Source organism: Heterodontus francisci, chromosome 11, assembly GCF_036365525.1.
Source record: "Heterodontus francisci isolate sHetFra1 chromosome 11, sHetFra1.hap1, whole genome shotgun sequence".
Lineage (NCBI taxonomy): Eukaryota > Metazoa > Chordata > Chondrichthyes > Heterodontiformes > Heterodontidae > Heterodontus > Heterodontus francisci.
The window spans coordinates 121,190,176-121,206,702 of NC_090381.1; the positions used below are offsets into that span (position 1 = coordinate 121,190,176).

The following is a 16,527-nucleotide window of genomic DNA, read 5'->3' on the forward strand; positions in this document are numbered from 1 at the left end:
GAGGAAATCAGCCAGGGTTCCTGCTCCTGATCACTGTCCAGTGACCCCTGGGTTAGAGAGAGGGGGAAATCAGCCAGGGTTCCTGCTCCTGATCACTGTCCAGTGACCCCCTGGGTTAGAGAGAGAGAGGGGAAATCAGCCAGGGTTCCTGCTCCTGATCACTGTCCAGTGACCCCTGAGTTAGAGAGGAGGAAATCAGCCAGGGCTCCTGCTCCTGATCACTGTCCAGTGACCCCCTGGGTTAGAGAGAGAGGGGGAAATCAACCAGAGTTCCTGCTCCTGATCACTGTCCAGTGACCCCTGGGTTAGAGAGAGAGGGGGAAATCAGCCAGGGTTCCTGCTCCTGATCACTGTCCAGTGACCCCTGGGTTAGAGAGAGAGGGGGATATCAGCCAGGGTTCCTGCTCCTGATCACTGTCCATTGACCCCTGGGTTAGAGAGAAGGGGAAATCAGCCAGGGTTCCTGCTCCTGATCACTGTCCAGTGACCCCTGGGTTAGAGAGAGAGGGGGAAATCAGCCTGGGTTCCTGCTCCTGATCACTGTCCAGTGACCCCTGGGTTAGAGAGAGAGGGGGAAATCAGCCAGGGTTCTTGCTCCTGATCACTGTCCAGTGACCCCTGGGTTAGAGAGAGAGGGGGAAATCAGCCAGGGTTCCTGATCCTGATCACTGTCCAGTGACCCACTGGGTTAGAGAGAGAGGGGAAATCAGCCAGGGTTCCTGCTCCTGATCACTGTCCAGTGACCCCTGGGTTAGAGAGAGAGGGGGAAATCAGCCAGGGTACCTGCTCCTGATCACTGTCCAGTGACCCCTGGGTTAGAGAGAGAGGGGGAAATCAGCCAGGGTTCCTGCTCCTGATCACTGTCCAGTGACCCCTGGGTTAGAGAGAGAGGGGGAAATCAGCCAGGGTTCTTGCTCCTGATCACTGTCCAGTGACCCCTGGGTTAGAGAGAGGGGGAAATCAGCCAGGGTTCCTGCTCCTGATCACTGTCCAGTGACCCCTGGGTTAGAGAGAGAGGGGGAAATCAGCCAGGGTTCTTGCTCCTGATCACTGTCCAGTGACCCCCTGGGTTAGAGAGAGAGGGGGGAAAATGAGCCGGGGATCCTGCTCCTGATCATTGTCCAGTGACCCCTGGGTTAGAGAGAGAGGGGAAAACAGCCAGGGTTTCTGCTCCTGATCACTGTACAGTGACCCCTGGGTTAGAGAGAGGGGAAATCAGCCAGGGCTCCTGATCCTGATCACTGTCCAGTGACCCCCTGGGTTAGAGAGAGAGGGGAAAACAGCCAGGGCTCCTGATCCTGATCACTGTCCAGTGACCCCCTGGGTTAGAGAGAGAGGGGAAAACAGCCAGGGTTTCTGCTCCTGATCACTGTACAGTGACCCCTGGGTTAGAGAGAGGGGGAAATCAGCCAGGGTTCCTGCTCCTGATCACTGTCCAGTGACCCCCTGGGTTAGGTAATTGGTAGATGGATTAGAGGGGGCATGAGGAAAAACTTTTTCACCCACAGGGTTGTGGGTGTCTGGAATTGACTGCCTGGATCAGTGGTGGAGGCAGGAACCCTCAACTCATTTAAAGGGGACCTGGACTTGCTGTAACCTGCAAGGCTACGGAGCAGGTGCTGGAAGGTGGGATTAGATTGGGTGGCTAGATTTGTCAGCCAGCACAGACACGATAGGCTGAATGGTCTCCTTCTGTGCCTTAATTTATCTATGGTTTCTATGGTTAGAGAAAGGGGAAATCAGCCAGGGTTCCTACTCCTGATCACTGTTCAGTGACCTCTACTGCAAAATGTGGGTTTTTGTGTCTGGGTAATAGCTGAGGGCTGTGATGTCCCAATGGATGAATAGCTTTGAAGACCCCTTCCACCGGGTAGCACAGACATTTGGGTGAGTTACCAGATACTTTGCCACAATGTGTCAGGAGATGGTGTCCACTGGAGCAAGGAACTCTCACCAACCCTTGATACAGGAATATGGAGTCATCCAACACAGCTCCATAACTATCCTGCTGTAAACCCACTCAGAGCAACATCAGGGGCGGTGGGGTGATGGGGGCAATGGGGAAGGGGGCAGCAGGGAAATTTGGAAATGGGGAAGAGGGCAGTGGGCGGCAAGGGGGCAATGGGACAGTGCGGAGGGGCAGTGGGGGGGTTTCGGTGGGGAGAGTGCTTATAGGAACAAAGGGACAGGAGGAGGCCATTCAGCCCCTCGAGCCTGTTTCACCATTCAATGAGATCATGGCTGATCTGCGACTCCACTCCATAAACCCTCTTTTCCCCAATATCCCTTAATACCTTTGGATAACAAAAAGTTATAAATCTGAGATTAAGAATTAACAATTAATCCATCATCAATTGCTGTTTGCAGAAGAGAGTTCCAAACTTCTACCACCCTCTGTGTGTAGAAGTGTTTCCTAATTTCACTCCTGAAATGTCTGGCTCTAATTTTTGGGCACTTCCCTCTCGTCTCCAACTCCCCAACCAGCGGAAACAGTGAAACGGTAAGGAAGGCGACAGTCAGTTGGGAAGTGGGGTGCATGGTGGAAATGGGGGCAGTGGGGAAGATGCAAGTATTTCAATAATAAAAAGGAGACAATCAATAAATCAATCATTCAGTTTGATGGATCATCAGGAATCGTTCACATGACTCTGCTGCCTGGCCAGAAATCCATGTACACCAGGTGGCAGTATACAGACACATATCTACACCTCAGAAAATAAGAAACTGAATGGGGTAGAAGAGCAAAGGAATCGCTTGATACAGGCGATCAAATCATTAACGCAGCATTTCTCCATCATTGAGCATACTAAAGGCTGAGATAGGTTTTTTGGTCTCTCGGGGAATCAAGTGGAGTTGAAGCCAAGGATCGGTCATGATCGTATTCAATAGCGGAACAGGCTCAAGGGGCTGCTATTTGTTGTATTCTTAAAGCAATTAAAAATGCTAACAATGCACTGTGATTTATTTCTAGGGGTATAGAATTCAAAAGTAGTGAAGTTATATTAAACTTGTATCGGACCTTGGTCAGGCTACACTTGGTGCACTGTTCATAGTTCTGGTTTCCATACTATAAAAAAGACAGAAGCACTGGAGAAAGTGCCAACAGGATTTACAAGGATTGTACCAGAACTGAGAGATTACAGCTCTCGGGAAAAATTGAACGGGTTTTGTTTATTCATTCATGGGATACAGGCATTGTTGACTAGGCCAGCATTTATTGCCCATCCCTAATTGCCCTTGAGAAGGTGGTGGTGAGCTGCCTTCTTGAACCGCTGCAGTCCATGTGGGGTAGGTACATCCACAGTGCTGTTAGGAAGGGAGTTCCAGGATTTTGACCCAGCGACAGTGAAGGCACAGCAATATAGTTCCAAGTCAGGATAGTGTGTGGCTTGGAGGGGAACTTGCAGGTGGTGGTGTTCCCATGCATTTGCTGCCCTTGTCCTTCTAGTTGGTAGAGGTTGCGGGTTTGGAAGGTGCTGTCGAAGGAGCCTTGATGAGTTGCTGCAGTGCATCTTGTAGATGGTACACACTGCTGCTACTGTGCGTCGGTGGTGAAGGGAGTGAATGTTTGTAGATGGGGTGCCAATCAAGCGGGCTGCTTTGTCCTGGATGGTGTCGAGCTTCTTGAGTGTTGTTGGAGCTGCACCCATCCAGGCAAGTGGAGAGTATTCCATCACACTCCTGACTTGTGCATTGTAGATGGTGGACAGGCTTTGGGGAGTCAGGAGGTGAGTTACTCGCCGCAGGATTCCCAGCCTCTGACCTGCTCTTGTAGCCACAATATTTATTTAGCCAGTCCAGTTCAGTTTCTGGTCGATTGTAACCCCCCAGGATGTTGATAGTGGGGAATTCAGCGATGGTAATGCCATTGAATGTCAAGGTGAGATGGTTAGATTCTCTTCTAGTTGAGATGGTCATTGCCTGGCACTTGTGTGGCACAAATGTTACTTGGGCTTTTTCTTACAAAAAGATGAGACTTAAGAAGTGATCTGATTGAGGTCTTTAAAATATTGAATGATTTGGACAGGGTAGATGGCGAGAGAATGTTTCCACTTAGAGTCATAGAGTCGTACAGCATAGAAACAGGCCCTTCAGCCCACCGCGTCCATGCCGACCATAATGCCTATCTATACTAATCCCACCTGCCTGCATTAATTCCATATCCCTCTATGCCTTGCTCATTCAAGTACCTGTCCAGATGCCTCTTAAATGTCGCTACTGTTCCTGCCTCCACCACCACCTCAGGCAGCTCATTCCAGATACCCACTATTCTTTGTGTGACAAATTTACCCCTTTGATCCCCTTTAAACCTCCTCCCTCTCACTTTAAATCAATGCCCTCTAGTTTCAGTCACCCCTACCATGGGAAACAGACTCTGGCTATCTACGCCTCTCATAATTTTATATACCTCCATCATGTCCCCTCTCAGCCTCCTTCGCTACAGGGAAAACAGACCCAGCCTATCCAGTCTCTCTTTATAACTCAAGCCCTCCAAACCAGGCAACATCCTTGTGAATCTTTTCTGCACCCTCTCTAGCTTAATCACATCTTTCCTGTAGTGCGGCGACCAGAACTGCACACAGTACTCCAAATGCAGCCTAACCAACGTTATGTACAACTGTAACATGACGTCCCAACTCTTGTACTCAATGCCTTGGCCAATGAAGGCAAGCATGCCATACGCCTTCTTCACCACCCTGTCTACCTGTGCTGCACTTTCAGGGAACTATGTACTTGCACCCCAAGGTCTCTCTGCTCAACAACACTCCCCAGGGCCCTGCCATTCACTGTATATGTCCTGCCCTGGTTTAACTTCCCAAAATGCATCACTTTGCACTTGCCTGCGTTAAATTCCATTTGCCACTCCCTTGCCCACTTTCCCAGTTGATCTCTATCCTGTTGTAACCTTAGACAACCTTCTTCACTGTCCACTATACCACCAATTTTGGTGTCAAACTTACTAATCATGCCCCCTACATTCACATCCAAGTCATTAATATATATGACAAACAACAGAGGGCCCAGCACCGATCCCTGCGGCACACCACTGGTCACCAACCTCCAATCTGAAAAACTTGTGGGAGCATCTGAAACTAGAGTTCATAAATATTCAGAGTTACTGATAAATTCAGGAGGGGAATGTGGAGAAATTTCTTCACTCAGAGAGTGGTCAGAATGCGGAACTTGCTACCACAGCAAGTGCTTGAGACAAATAGCTTAGATGCTTTCAAAAGGAAACGAGATGAGTACATGAGAGAGAAGAGAATAGAAAGATTTGCTGAAAGGCTGAGATGAGGCTGATGGAATAGGAGGAGACTCATGTGGAGTATAAACACCAGCACAGACTAGTTGGGCCGAATGACCTGTTACTGTGACTCATATTCTATGTAATTTTCTGTAATAAAGATGGGTTTGAATGAATGGAACATTTAAGAACATGAACAGGAGCAGAGCATTCAGCCCCTCAAGTCTGTTCCCCCATTCATTTGGATCATGACTGATCTGAACTTTAACTCCATTTTCCTGTCTTTGCTCCATGTCTCTCAATACTTTTACCCAACAAAAATCTATCAATCTCAGTCTTGAAAGCTCTCGTTGACCCCAGCACCCACTGCTTTTAGAGGGACAGAGAATTCCAGATTTCCACTACCCTGTGTGAAGAAGTGCTTGCCATAGTTCTGCTTGCAGGGATTGTAGATAGCAGTGAATGAGATGAAAGTGTGATGGAAGTGAATCTGACATTCCACAGGGGAGGGAAGGACATGTTTAGCTATGAACATTGGAGCAAATGAATTGAGCTTATCAGTTGTGCCCTCACTTTACTCTTGTGTCTTCCCATTGAAGAAGTGGTGCCTGTGTATGCCAAGACACAATTGTTGAAGTCTCAAAGTGGATTTGGTAGCGTCACTAAAGGCTGTACATTTGAATTTGCAACATCTTTGTGGTGCTGAGACTGGAATAAGCAGCTTTTCATTGATACCCTATTCCCAACCAGTATTTGCCCCAGTCCCATCCAATGCCAGTAACAGCAGCAAGAATGATGAGATGTGACCCTGGAGAGCAGGATCCAAGCACAATGGGATCTATTCTATTTATTTCAACCATTTCCCATTCTGGATCCTCTACTGCTTTGCTGCCATTGTGTTGGGAAGGTTTGCAAGTAGAGTGTGTGCTGGCATCTTTGGATTTAAGGAGTTCTGAATGGCTCCGCCTCCTCAGATCAAAACAGACATCGCAAAAAATTCTGGCCTCTGATTGGCAGAGTATAATGTGCGAAAAGTAAGTCTTTCTTATAGTTGAGTACTTTGAAGAATTGAGAGTACATTCCTTTGCTTGAATGGGTTTCCAACAGATGTTGTAAAAGAGCCTTTAGGAAAGAGTGACCATAATATGATAGAATTTTACATTAAGTTTGAAAGTTATGTAGTTCAATCAGAAACTAGGGTCTTAAATCTAAGCCAAGGAAACTATGAAGGTATGAGGGGCAAATTGGCAATGGTGGATTGGGAAACTGCGTTAAAAGGTACAACGGTAGTCAGGCAATAGCGAACATTTAAAGAACTAATACATAGCTAACAATAAAAATAGATTCCTTTAATGCACAAAAACCCAGCAAGGAAAGTGTTCCAACCGTGGCTAATGAAAGAAATCAAGCATTGTATTAGAGCAAAGGAAGAGGCGTACAAAGTTGCCAATAAAAAGGTGAGCCTAAGGATTGGGAGCATTTTAGAATTCTGCAAAGGAGGACCAAGAAAAAGATTAAGAAAGGAAAAATAGAATATGAGAGTAATCGAGTGAGAGACAAAAACCAACTGTAAAAGCTTCTATCGGTATGTAAAAAGGAAAAGATGAGCAAAAACTAATGTGGGTCCATTACAAGCTGAGTAAAGAGAATTTATAATGGGAAATAAGGAAATGGCAGAGAAACGAGACAAATACTTTGTGTCTGTCTTCACAGAGAAAAATACTAAAAACCTCCCAGAAATGATGGAAAATCAAGGGACTAGTGTAAATGAGGAACTGCAGGATATTAATATTGGTAAAAAAAAAAGTACTAGAGAAATTAATGGGACTTATTCTTTGGCCTCCTTATTTCGACAATGGATAAGTGCCTGGAGGTAGTCACTGGTTTGTGAAGCAGCGCCTGGAGTGGCTGTAAAGGCCAATTCTAGAGTGACAGGCTCTTCCAGAGGTGCTGCAGAGAAATTTGTTTGTTGGGGCTGTTGCACAGTTGGCTCTCCCCTTGCGCCTCTGTCTTTTTTCCTGCCAACTACTAAGTCTCTTCGACTCGCCACATTTTAGCCCTGTCTTTATGGCTGCCCGCCAGCTCTGGCGAACGCTGGCAACTGACTCCCACGACTTGTGATCAATGTCACAGGATTTCATGTTGCGTTTGCAGACGTCTTTATAGCGGAGACATGGACGGCCGGTGGGTCTGATACCAGTGGCGAGCTCACTGTACAATGTGTCTTTGGGGATCCTGCCATCTTCCATGCGGCTCACATGGCCAAGCCATCTCAAGCGCCGCTGACTCAGTAGTGTGTGTATAAGCTGGGGATGTTGGCCTCCTCGAGGACTTCTGTGTTGGAGATACGGTCCTGCCACCTGATGCCAAGTATTCTCCAGAGGCAGCGAAGATGGAATGAATTGAGACGTTGCTCTTGGCTGACATACGTTGTCCAGGCCTCGCTGCCATAGAGCAAGGTACTGAGGACACAGGCCTGATACACTCGGACTTTTGTGTTCCGTGTCAGTGCGCCATTTTCCCACACTCTCTTGGCCAGTCTGGACATAGCAGTGGAAGCCTTTCCCATGTGCTTGTTGATTTCTGCATCTAGAGACAGTGTCGAAGGGTGTTGTAGGGTACAGAGGGACATAGATAGGCTGCAGAGCTGGGCTGAGAGATGGCAAATGGAGTTTAATGCGGAGAAGTGTGAGGTGATTCACTTTGGAAGGAGTAACAGCAATGCAGAGTACTGGGCTAATGGGAAGATTCTTGGTAGTGTGGATGAGCAGAGAGATCTTGGTGTCCAGGTACATAAATCCCTGAAAGTTGCTACCCAGGTTAATAGGGCTGTTAAGAAGGCATATGGTGTGTTAGCTTTTATTAGTAGGGGGATCGAGTTTCGGAGCCACGAGGTCATGCTGCAGCTGTACAGAACTCTGGTGAGGCCGCACCTTGAGTATTGCGTGCAGTTCTGGTCACCGCATTATCGGAAGGATGTGGAAGCTTTGGAAAGGGTGCAGAGGAGATTTACTAGGATGTTGCCTGGTATGGAAGGAAGGTCTTACGAGGAAAGGCTGAGGGACTTGGGGTTGTTTTCGTTAGAGAGAAGGAGGAGGAGAGGTGACTTAATAGAGACATACAAGATAATCAGAGGGTTAGATAGGGTGGATAGTGAGAGTCTTTTTCCTCGGATGATGATGGCAAACACGAGGGGACATAGCTTTAAGTTGAGGGATGAAAGATATAGGACAGATGTCAGAGGTAGTTTCTTTACGCAGAGAGTAGTAGGGGCGTGGAACGCCCTGCCTGCAACAGTAGTAGACTCGCCAACTTTAAGGGCATTTAAGTGGTCATTGGATAGACATATGGATGAAAATGGAATAGTGTAGGTCAGATGATCGGCGCAACATCGAGGGCCGAAGGGCCTGTACTGCGCTGTAATGTTCTAATGTTCTAATTCTAAAAAACAGGTTACTGGTGATAGTTGAGCCTAGATAGGTGAACTCCTGAACCACTTCCAGAGCGTGGTCGCCAATATTGATGGATGGAGCATTTCTGACGTCCTGCCCCATGATGTTCGTTTTCTTGAGGCTGATGGTTAGGTCAAATTCGTTGCAGGCAGCCACAAACCTGTCCATGAGACTCTGCAGGCGCTCTTCAGTGTGAGATGTTAAAGCAGCATCGTCAGCAAAGAGGAGTTCCCTGATGAGGACTTTCCGTACTAGAGAAATTAATGGGACTTAAAGTAGATAAATTCCCTGATCTTGATGATCTACATCCCAAAGTGTTGAAAGAGGTGGCTGTAGCGATAGTAGATGCATTGGTGATCATCTTTCAAAATTCTATAGGCTCTGGAATGGTTCCAGCAGATTGGAAGGTGGCAAATTGTAACCCGAGTATTTAAGAAGGGAGGAAGAGAGAAAACAGGGAACCACAGATCTGTTAGCCTAACATCAGTCGTTGGGAAAATGCGAGAATCTATAATAAAGGATGTGAAAACAGGACACTTAGAAAATAATGGTAGGATTGGGCAGAGTCAACATGGATATATGAAAGGGAAATTATGTTTAACAAACCTGTTAAGAGTTTTTTGAAAATGTAACTAGCAAAATACATAAGGGGGAACTGGTGGATGTGGTGTGTTTAGATTTCCAGAAATCTTTTGATAACACAAGAGGTTAGTAAACAAAATTAGAGCACATGGGATTGGGGAGAATATACTGGCATGGACTGAGAACTGGCTAACGGACAGAAAACAGAGAGTATGAATAAATGGATAATTTTCAGTTTGGTAGGCTGTGACTAGTGGCGTACTGCAAGGATCAGTGCTTGGGCCCCAGCTATTCATAATCTATATCAATGATTTGGATGTGGGGATTAAATGTAATATTTACAAGTTTGTAGATGACACACATCTAGGTGGAAGTGTGAGTTGTGAGGAGGATGCAAAAACACTTTAAGGGGATTTGGAGAGGCTCAGCGAGTGGGCAAAAATTTGGCAGATGGAATACAATGTGGAGAAATGTGACGTTGTTCACTTTTCTAAGAAAAACAAAAATAGAGGATTTCTTAAATAGTGAGAGGCTGGGCAGTGTTGAATTTCAAAGGGACCTAGGTTTCCTTGTTCATAAGTCACTGAAAGTTAACATGCAGGTTAACATAGAGAGATACAGCACTGAAACAGGCCCTTCAGCCCAACAAGTCTATGCCGAAGATCAAACACCCATTTATACTAATCCTACATTGATTCCATTTTTACCCCTCTCACATCCCCACAAATCTCCTACCACCTACCTACACATTTTTACAATGGCCAATTTACCTATCAACCCGTAAGTCTTTGGCATGTGGGAGGAAACCGGAGCACCCGGAGGAAACCCACGCAGACACAGGGAGAACTTGCAAACTCCACACAGGCAGTACCCACAACTGAACCCGGGTCGCTGGAGCTGTGAGGCTGCGGTGCTAACCACTGCGCCACTGTGCCTGTACAGTAAGTAATTAAGGCGGCAAATGGTGTTAAGTATAGGAGTAAAGACGTCTTACTGCAATTAAATAGAGCCTTGGTGAGTCCAGACCTGGAATATTGCGTGCTGTTTTGGTCTCCTTACCGAAGCAAAGACACACTTGCTATGGAGTGAGTGCAATGAAGTTTCACCAAACTAATTCCTGGAATGGAGGCATTGTCCTATGAGGAAAGATTAAATAGACTGGGCCTTTATTCTCTAGAGTTTAGAAGAATGAGAGGTGATCTCATTCAAACATACAAAATTCTTACAGGGCTCGACAGGGTTGATGCAGGAAGGAGGTTTCCCCTGGCTGGGGAGTCCAGAATAAGGGGACACAGTCTCAGAATAAGAGGCAGGCCATTTAGGACTGAGATGAGGAGGAATTTCTGCACTCAGAGGGTGGTGAATCTTTGGAATTCTCTAACCCAGAGGGCTGTGGAGGCTCATTGATTATGTTCAAGATAGAGATCGACAGACTTCTACACATTAAAAACAGCAGGGGATACGGGGATAGTGCAGGAAAACGGTGTTGAAGATGATGATCAGCCAAGATCTCAGTGAAGCGTGCAGTGGGTTCGAAGAGCTGAATGGCCTCCTGCTAGAATGGGCAGGTTATCTTATGATGAAAGGTTGGACAGGCTGGACTTGTATCTGCTGGAGTTTAGAAGAGTAAGAGGTGACTTGATTGAAACATATAAGATCCTGAGGGGTCTTGACAGGGTGGATGTGGAAAGGATGTTTCCCCTTGTGGGAGATTCTGGAACTTAGGGTCACTGTTTAAAAATAAGGGGGCACCCATTTAAGACAGAGATGTTTTCTCTGAGGGTCGTGCGTCTGTGGAATTCTCTTCCTCAAAAGGCGGTGGAAGCAGAGTCTTTAAATATTTAGAAGGAAGAGGTAGATAGATTCTTGATAAGCAAGGGGGTGAAAGCCTATCCGGGGTAGGCGGGAATGTGGAGTTGAGGTTACAATCAGATCAGCCATGATCTTGTTGAATGGTGGAACAGGCTCGAGGGGCCGAGTGGCCTATGTTCATATGTCCTGCTCCTATTTCTTATGTTCTTATGAAGAATGCTGTGGTGAGGATGAGACCTTTTTAGACTGTTCCTTGTGTAACCTCAGTGCATTGAGTTGTTTGGAACAACTCTGTGCAGTATTCGTTGTGATCATTGTCAGTGGAAGCATGTATCTGGCCATATTAGGGAACGACGGGGAGTTTCCTGGCGATTCTGGTCATTGCTCTGAGTGCAAACCGCCTCTTGGCTCTTCATCATAGGCGTATTTAGTTTCCATAGCGATGTTGCACTTTGCTCACTTGCCTCAGTAAGTTCATCATTGCTGCTGCATATCAGAACTTGTTTAACTAAATCCCTCTTTCTTGTCCCTTGGTGGGGCTCCATGGTTCTGATATTTTGAGGTTATCAACAAAATCGACAACATGAAGTTGCTCCTGCCCCACCCAATTTCCCACCTCCCCACCCATCTCTCCCACCCACCTCCCCTTTCCTGCACAAACCCCCACACTGCCACCATGATTGTAAAGAAAAAGGCATCAGTTTTGTTCTCTTGCATTCATGGTATCTTGTTCTTGGCTAGTTTACTATTTTTGGGGTATGTATTTGTTCTGAATTCGAGCAATCCCTCCTTTAATTGTTGTCCACTGTTGTTCCATCTTTTTGTCAATATTCCTCCTGTTTACATGCCTTGCAACAGTTGTCGTTTTTACCAATCTATTATGTTGGTCTTTGTACTCACTATAATCTCTCAATCATCATCTTAAATCTAATTACATTGTGATCACTCCTGATTTTTACTCATTTCAGCGATTTGCCTAAATAAACCTCCCTCTACTTCCTTTGCACTATTGGTTGTCTGTACTATCATTAATAGAGAGATTCTTTTCTGTCTTTTATCTCAATCCACATGGATTCTGTCTCTGTCTCTATTAATTGTGCCTTTCTTGCTCCGACCATTGTTATTTCTGATCCACAGTTACCCGAACCCTCTTCGTTCTTCCCAATGGAGATCATAACCTGCAATATTTAACTGCCACTCCTGTCCTGTCTGTATCTTCTGCCTAGTATAACCAATATTTGCATGCTGTGTGATTCTAACTTCACTTTCTCTTTAAATTTGAGGAAATAAAAGTCAAAATCTCTCATTATTGTTTTCTGTTTTTAAAAAGCTGGAATTGAGGGAAACCACTGAATGAAAAATTACTGATCGCACTGTAATCTGCATGTGACAATCACACAGAAATGAACTCCTGCTGGTCTTGTTGTGCACTGATTATTCAACTACACTACTGATGTGTTTTTATTTGTTAATGATAGTCTGTGGAAGGCCAACTCGATCCCTGCCGCCACTCAACAAGCGAATTATTGGAGGGCGGACTGCACATCCAGGCTCCTTTCCCTGGCAGTTATTGATGATGGTGGAAGACATGAGCCGAGTCCCAAAGGACAAGTGGTTTGGGAGCGGAGCTTTGCTCTCCAGAACCTGGGTACTAACTGCAGCTCATGTGTTACGCTCACAGAGACGGGAGAACACGATCACTCTGGTTCCAAGTGAATATGTCACCATCTATCTCGGGCTCCATGATGTTCGGCAGAAGGAAGCTGCTGTGAAGAGAACTGTTGAGAAAATCATTCTTCACAAAGCATTTGATCCCAGAACTTACAACAATGACATTGCGTTGGTGAAGATGAAGGACAAGGTGTCTATGAATGTCTTTGTGATGCCTTTGTGTCTTCCCAATCTTCATCAGGGGACAGAAGGACCACAGCCAAATACTCTGGGATTAGTGGCTGGCTGGGGCATTACCAACCCTAACATGACCATGGATGAAGCCACTGGTGGTGACCATGCAACTCTATCAAACATCTTGCAGTATGTGAAGCTTCCAGTCACACTCCAGGCAGAGTGTAAAAGCAGTTACGAGTCACGTTCTGACAGCTACAACGTGACAAATAACATGTTCTGTGCTGGCTTTTATGAAGGTGGGAAAGACACATGTTTAGGCGACAGTGGAGGGGCATTCATTACGTATGAGCCAGCCACACACAGCTGGGTGGCTCAAGGGCTCGTGTCTTGGGGTGGACCTGAGAAATGTGGCAGTAAACGAGTATATGGAGTTTACACCAAGATTTCCAAGTATACAAGGTGGCTGGCAGACAAAATGAGCAATTGCTCTGATTAATGCTAACTTTGTAGCGGTGTTTGAACTGCAGCCTGCACCCAAATGCAAAACAGTATTTGCAAAGAAGGATCCTGCTGATTGGACTTGACCAGGCCTGGGTTCTGAGTGATTTTATATGGACTGGTCTGGGCTCTCATTGAGTCTTAGAATCATCCCATTACAGAAGGAGGCCATTTGGCCCATCGAGTCCATGCTGGCTCTCTGCAGAGCAATCCATCAGTCTCATTTCCGAGCTTGAACCCTGTAACCCTGTAAGTTTATTTCCCTCAAGTGCCCATCCAGATTCCTTTTGAAATCATTTATCGTTTCCTCTTCCAACACTCTCATTGGCAGTGAGTCCCAGGTCGTTACCACTTGCTGTGTAAAAAAAAGTTCTTTCTCACATTACCTCTGCATCTCTTGCCCAAAACTATAAATCTGCATCCCCTAGTCCTTGTAGCATCAGCTAATGGGAATGGCTTTTCTTTGGCTTTCCTATCCAAAGCTGTCAGAATCTTGGCACACCTCTATCAAATCTCCCCTTAATCTCCCTTGCTCCAAGGAGAACAACCCCAGCTTCTCCAACCTAACCTTGCTGCTAAAATCCCTCATCCCTGGAACCATTCTGGTAAATCTCCTCTGCACTCTCTTCACGATACTTCAGCTGAGGCCGAAGCAGTAATTTGTATAGGTTTAGTATGACTTCCGTCAAGGACCCTCACATCCTTCCTAAAGTGTGGTGACCAGAACTGCTGCATACAATACTCCAATTGGGGCCTAACCAGAGCTTTATAAAGATTCAGCATAACTTCCCTACTTTTGTACTCAATACCTGTATTTATGAAGCCCAAGATCCATATGCTTTACTAACCACTCTCTCAATATGACCTGCCTTCTTTAAAGATCTATGCATATGAACCCCCAGTCCCTCTGTTCCTGTACACTCCTAAGAACTGTACTATTTAGTCCATATTGCCTCTCCCATTCCCATCTTACAAAATGCATCACCTCACATTTCTCTGTATTAATTTCTATCTGCCGCCTAGCTGCCCATTCTGCTACCTATCCATGAACTGTTGCAGTCGATTGGTTTCATCCTCACTGTCTGCCAAACTTCGAAGTTTGGTATCAGCAAATTTTGATGTTTTACTCTCTATTCCAACATCCAAGTATATATATATATATATATATAAGTCAAAAGACAGCAGTGGTCCAAGCATTGACCCTTAGGGAACACCACGGTCTACCATCCTCCAGTTTGAAAAATAACCATTTACCAGGACTCATTGTTTTCTGTCCTTGAGCTAATTTTTTATCCAAGCTGACACTGATCCTATTCCATGAGCCTCAGTTTTGGTAACCAGCCTTTTCTGTGTGACTTACGTGGACGGGTCTGGGCTCTGTGTGACTTACGTGGACGGGTCTGGGCTCTGTGATTTACGTGGACGGGTCTGGGCTCTGTGTGACTTACGTGGACATATTCACAAATCTTTAAAAGGTGGCAGGGCAGGTTAATAAGGTGGTTAAGAAAGCGTTTGTGATACTTGGTTTGTAAATAGAGGCAATGAGTACAAAAACAAGGAGGTCATATTAAACCTTTAAATTGGCCTCAGCTAGACTATTGTGTCCAATTCTGGGCACAGCACTTTAGGAAGGATATCCCAAGAGAAGGTACTGAGTGGGTTTACCAGGGATGAGGGACTTATGTGGAGAGACCGGAGATTCTGGGATTGTTCTCCGTAGAGCAGAGAAAGTTAAGGGGAGACATAAGAGAGGGTTCAAAAATCATATGGGGCTTTAATAGAGCAAGTAGAGGAAAACTGTTCCCTCTGCCAAGTGGGTAGGTAACCAAATGCCATGGATTTAAAATAATTGGCAAAAGAAGTCGAGGAGCTATGAGGAGAAGTTATTTCAGAGATGGTTGTTAAGATCTGGAATGAAAAGGATGGTGGAGTCAGATTTTGTAGAAATGTTCTGAAGAACATCGGACATGTGTTTGAAGAGGACTAATTTGCAGGGTTTGGGGAAAATGCTGGCATGTGGAGCTACTTTGGACAGCACTTTCAAAGAGGCATCAAAGGCATGACAGGCGAAATGGCTGCCTTCTGTGCTATAAGATTCTATGATTCGAGGTCTGGGTTCTGAGTGTGACTTCCATCAACGTGTTTGGGTTCTGAATGATTTACATACAATGTGCAGCACCAAAACAGGTCATTCTGCTCAATAGATCTATGCCAGCAAAACACGAGCCTCCTTCATCTAACTCCATCAACATATCCTTCTATTCCTTTCTCCCTCATGTGCTTCTCTAGCTTTCCCCTCAAATGCACCAAGCTATTCACCTCACCAACTCTTTGTGGTGGTGCGTTCCACATTCCAGCCACTGTCTGGGTAAAGAAATTTCTCCCGAATAAATGTATTTAATGGTGGTGATCATATTTGATGAAGTGCCACATGAAAGGTTAATACACAGAATAAGGGCTCATCCAATTGGGGGTAATATATTAGCATGGATAGAGGATTGGTTAACAGACAAGAAATAGAAAGTAGTGATAAATGGGGCATTTTCAAGTTGGCAGGCAGTGAATAGTGGAGTGCCGCAAGGATCAGTGCTGGGGCCTCAGCTATTTACACTCTATATTAATGACTTAGATGAAGAGACAGAGAGTAATATATCTAAGTTTGCTGATGATACAAAGCTAGGTGGGAAAGTAAACTGTGAAGAGGACATAAAGAGGCTGCAAAGAATTATAGATAGGCTAAGTGAGTGGACAAGAAGTTGGCAGATGGAGTATAATATGGGGAAGTGTGAGGTTATTCATTTTGGTAGTAAGAATAGAAAAGCAGAATATTTTTTAAAAGGTGTGAAATTTCTAAACGTTCATGTTCAGAGGGACTTGAGTGTATTTGTACAAAGAACATAATTAGTCATTTGATAGTACAGAACTTGAGAATTGCTGAAAATAGAGACATTATGTTGAATCTTTTCATCTTGCACTCAGGACAATCTGCAAGAATACCAATGTAAGGGAAAACAACAAATTTATAATGTATGAGAAGATAGTGCTGATTGGTTGGCAAGTGAACTCTGATTGGTAGAGATGTCGCCATGG

General features: G+C 45.4%; 1 protein-coding gene across 8 annotated transcripts in view; it reads left to right on the forward strand.

The window, feature by feature from the left end:
- masp1 (MBL associated serine protease 1) overlaps positions 1–16,527 on the forward strand; it is a 354,556-nt gene that overhangs the window by 196,050 nt on the left and 141,979 nt on the right. For 3 of the 8 annotated variants that reach the window (XM_068042858.1, XM_068042861.1, XM_068042860.1), the window contains exon 11: positions 12,570–13,235. The exons of 4 other annotated variants lie outside the window; for them this stretch is intronic. In XM_068042858.1, the coding sequence (XP_067898959.1) occupies positions 12,570–13,235 (666 nt within the window). Of the gene's footprint in view, positions 1–12,569; positions 13,687–16,527 lie in introns of all 8 variants that reach the window. One more of the 8 variants, XR_010976006.1, reaches the window with a different exon arrangement.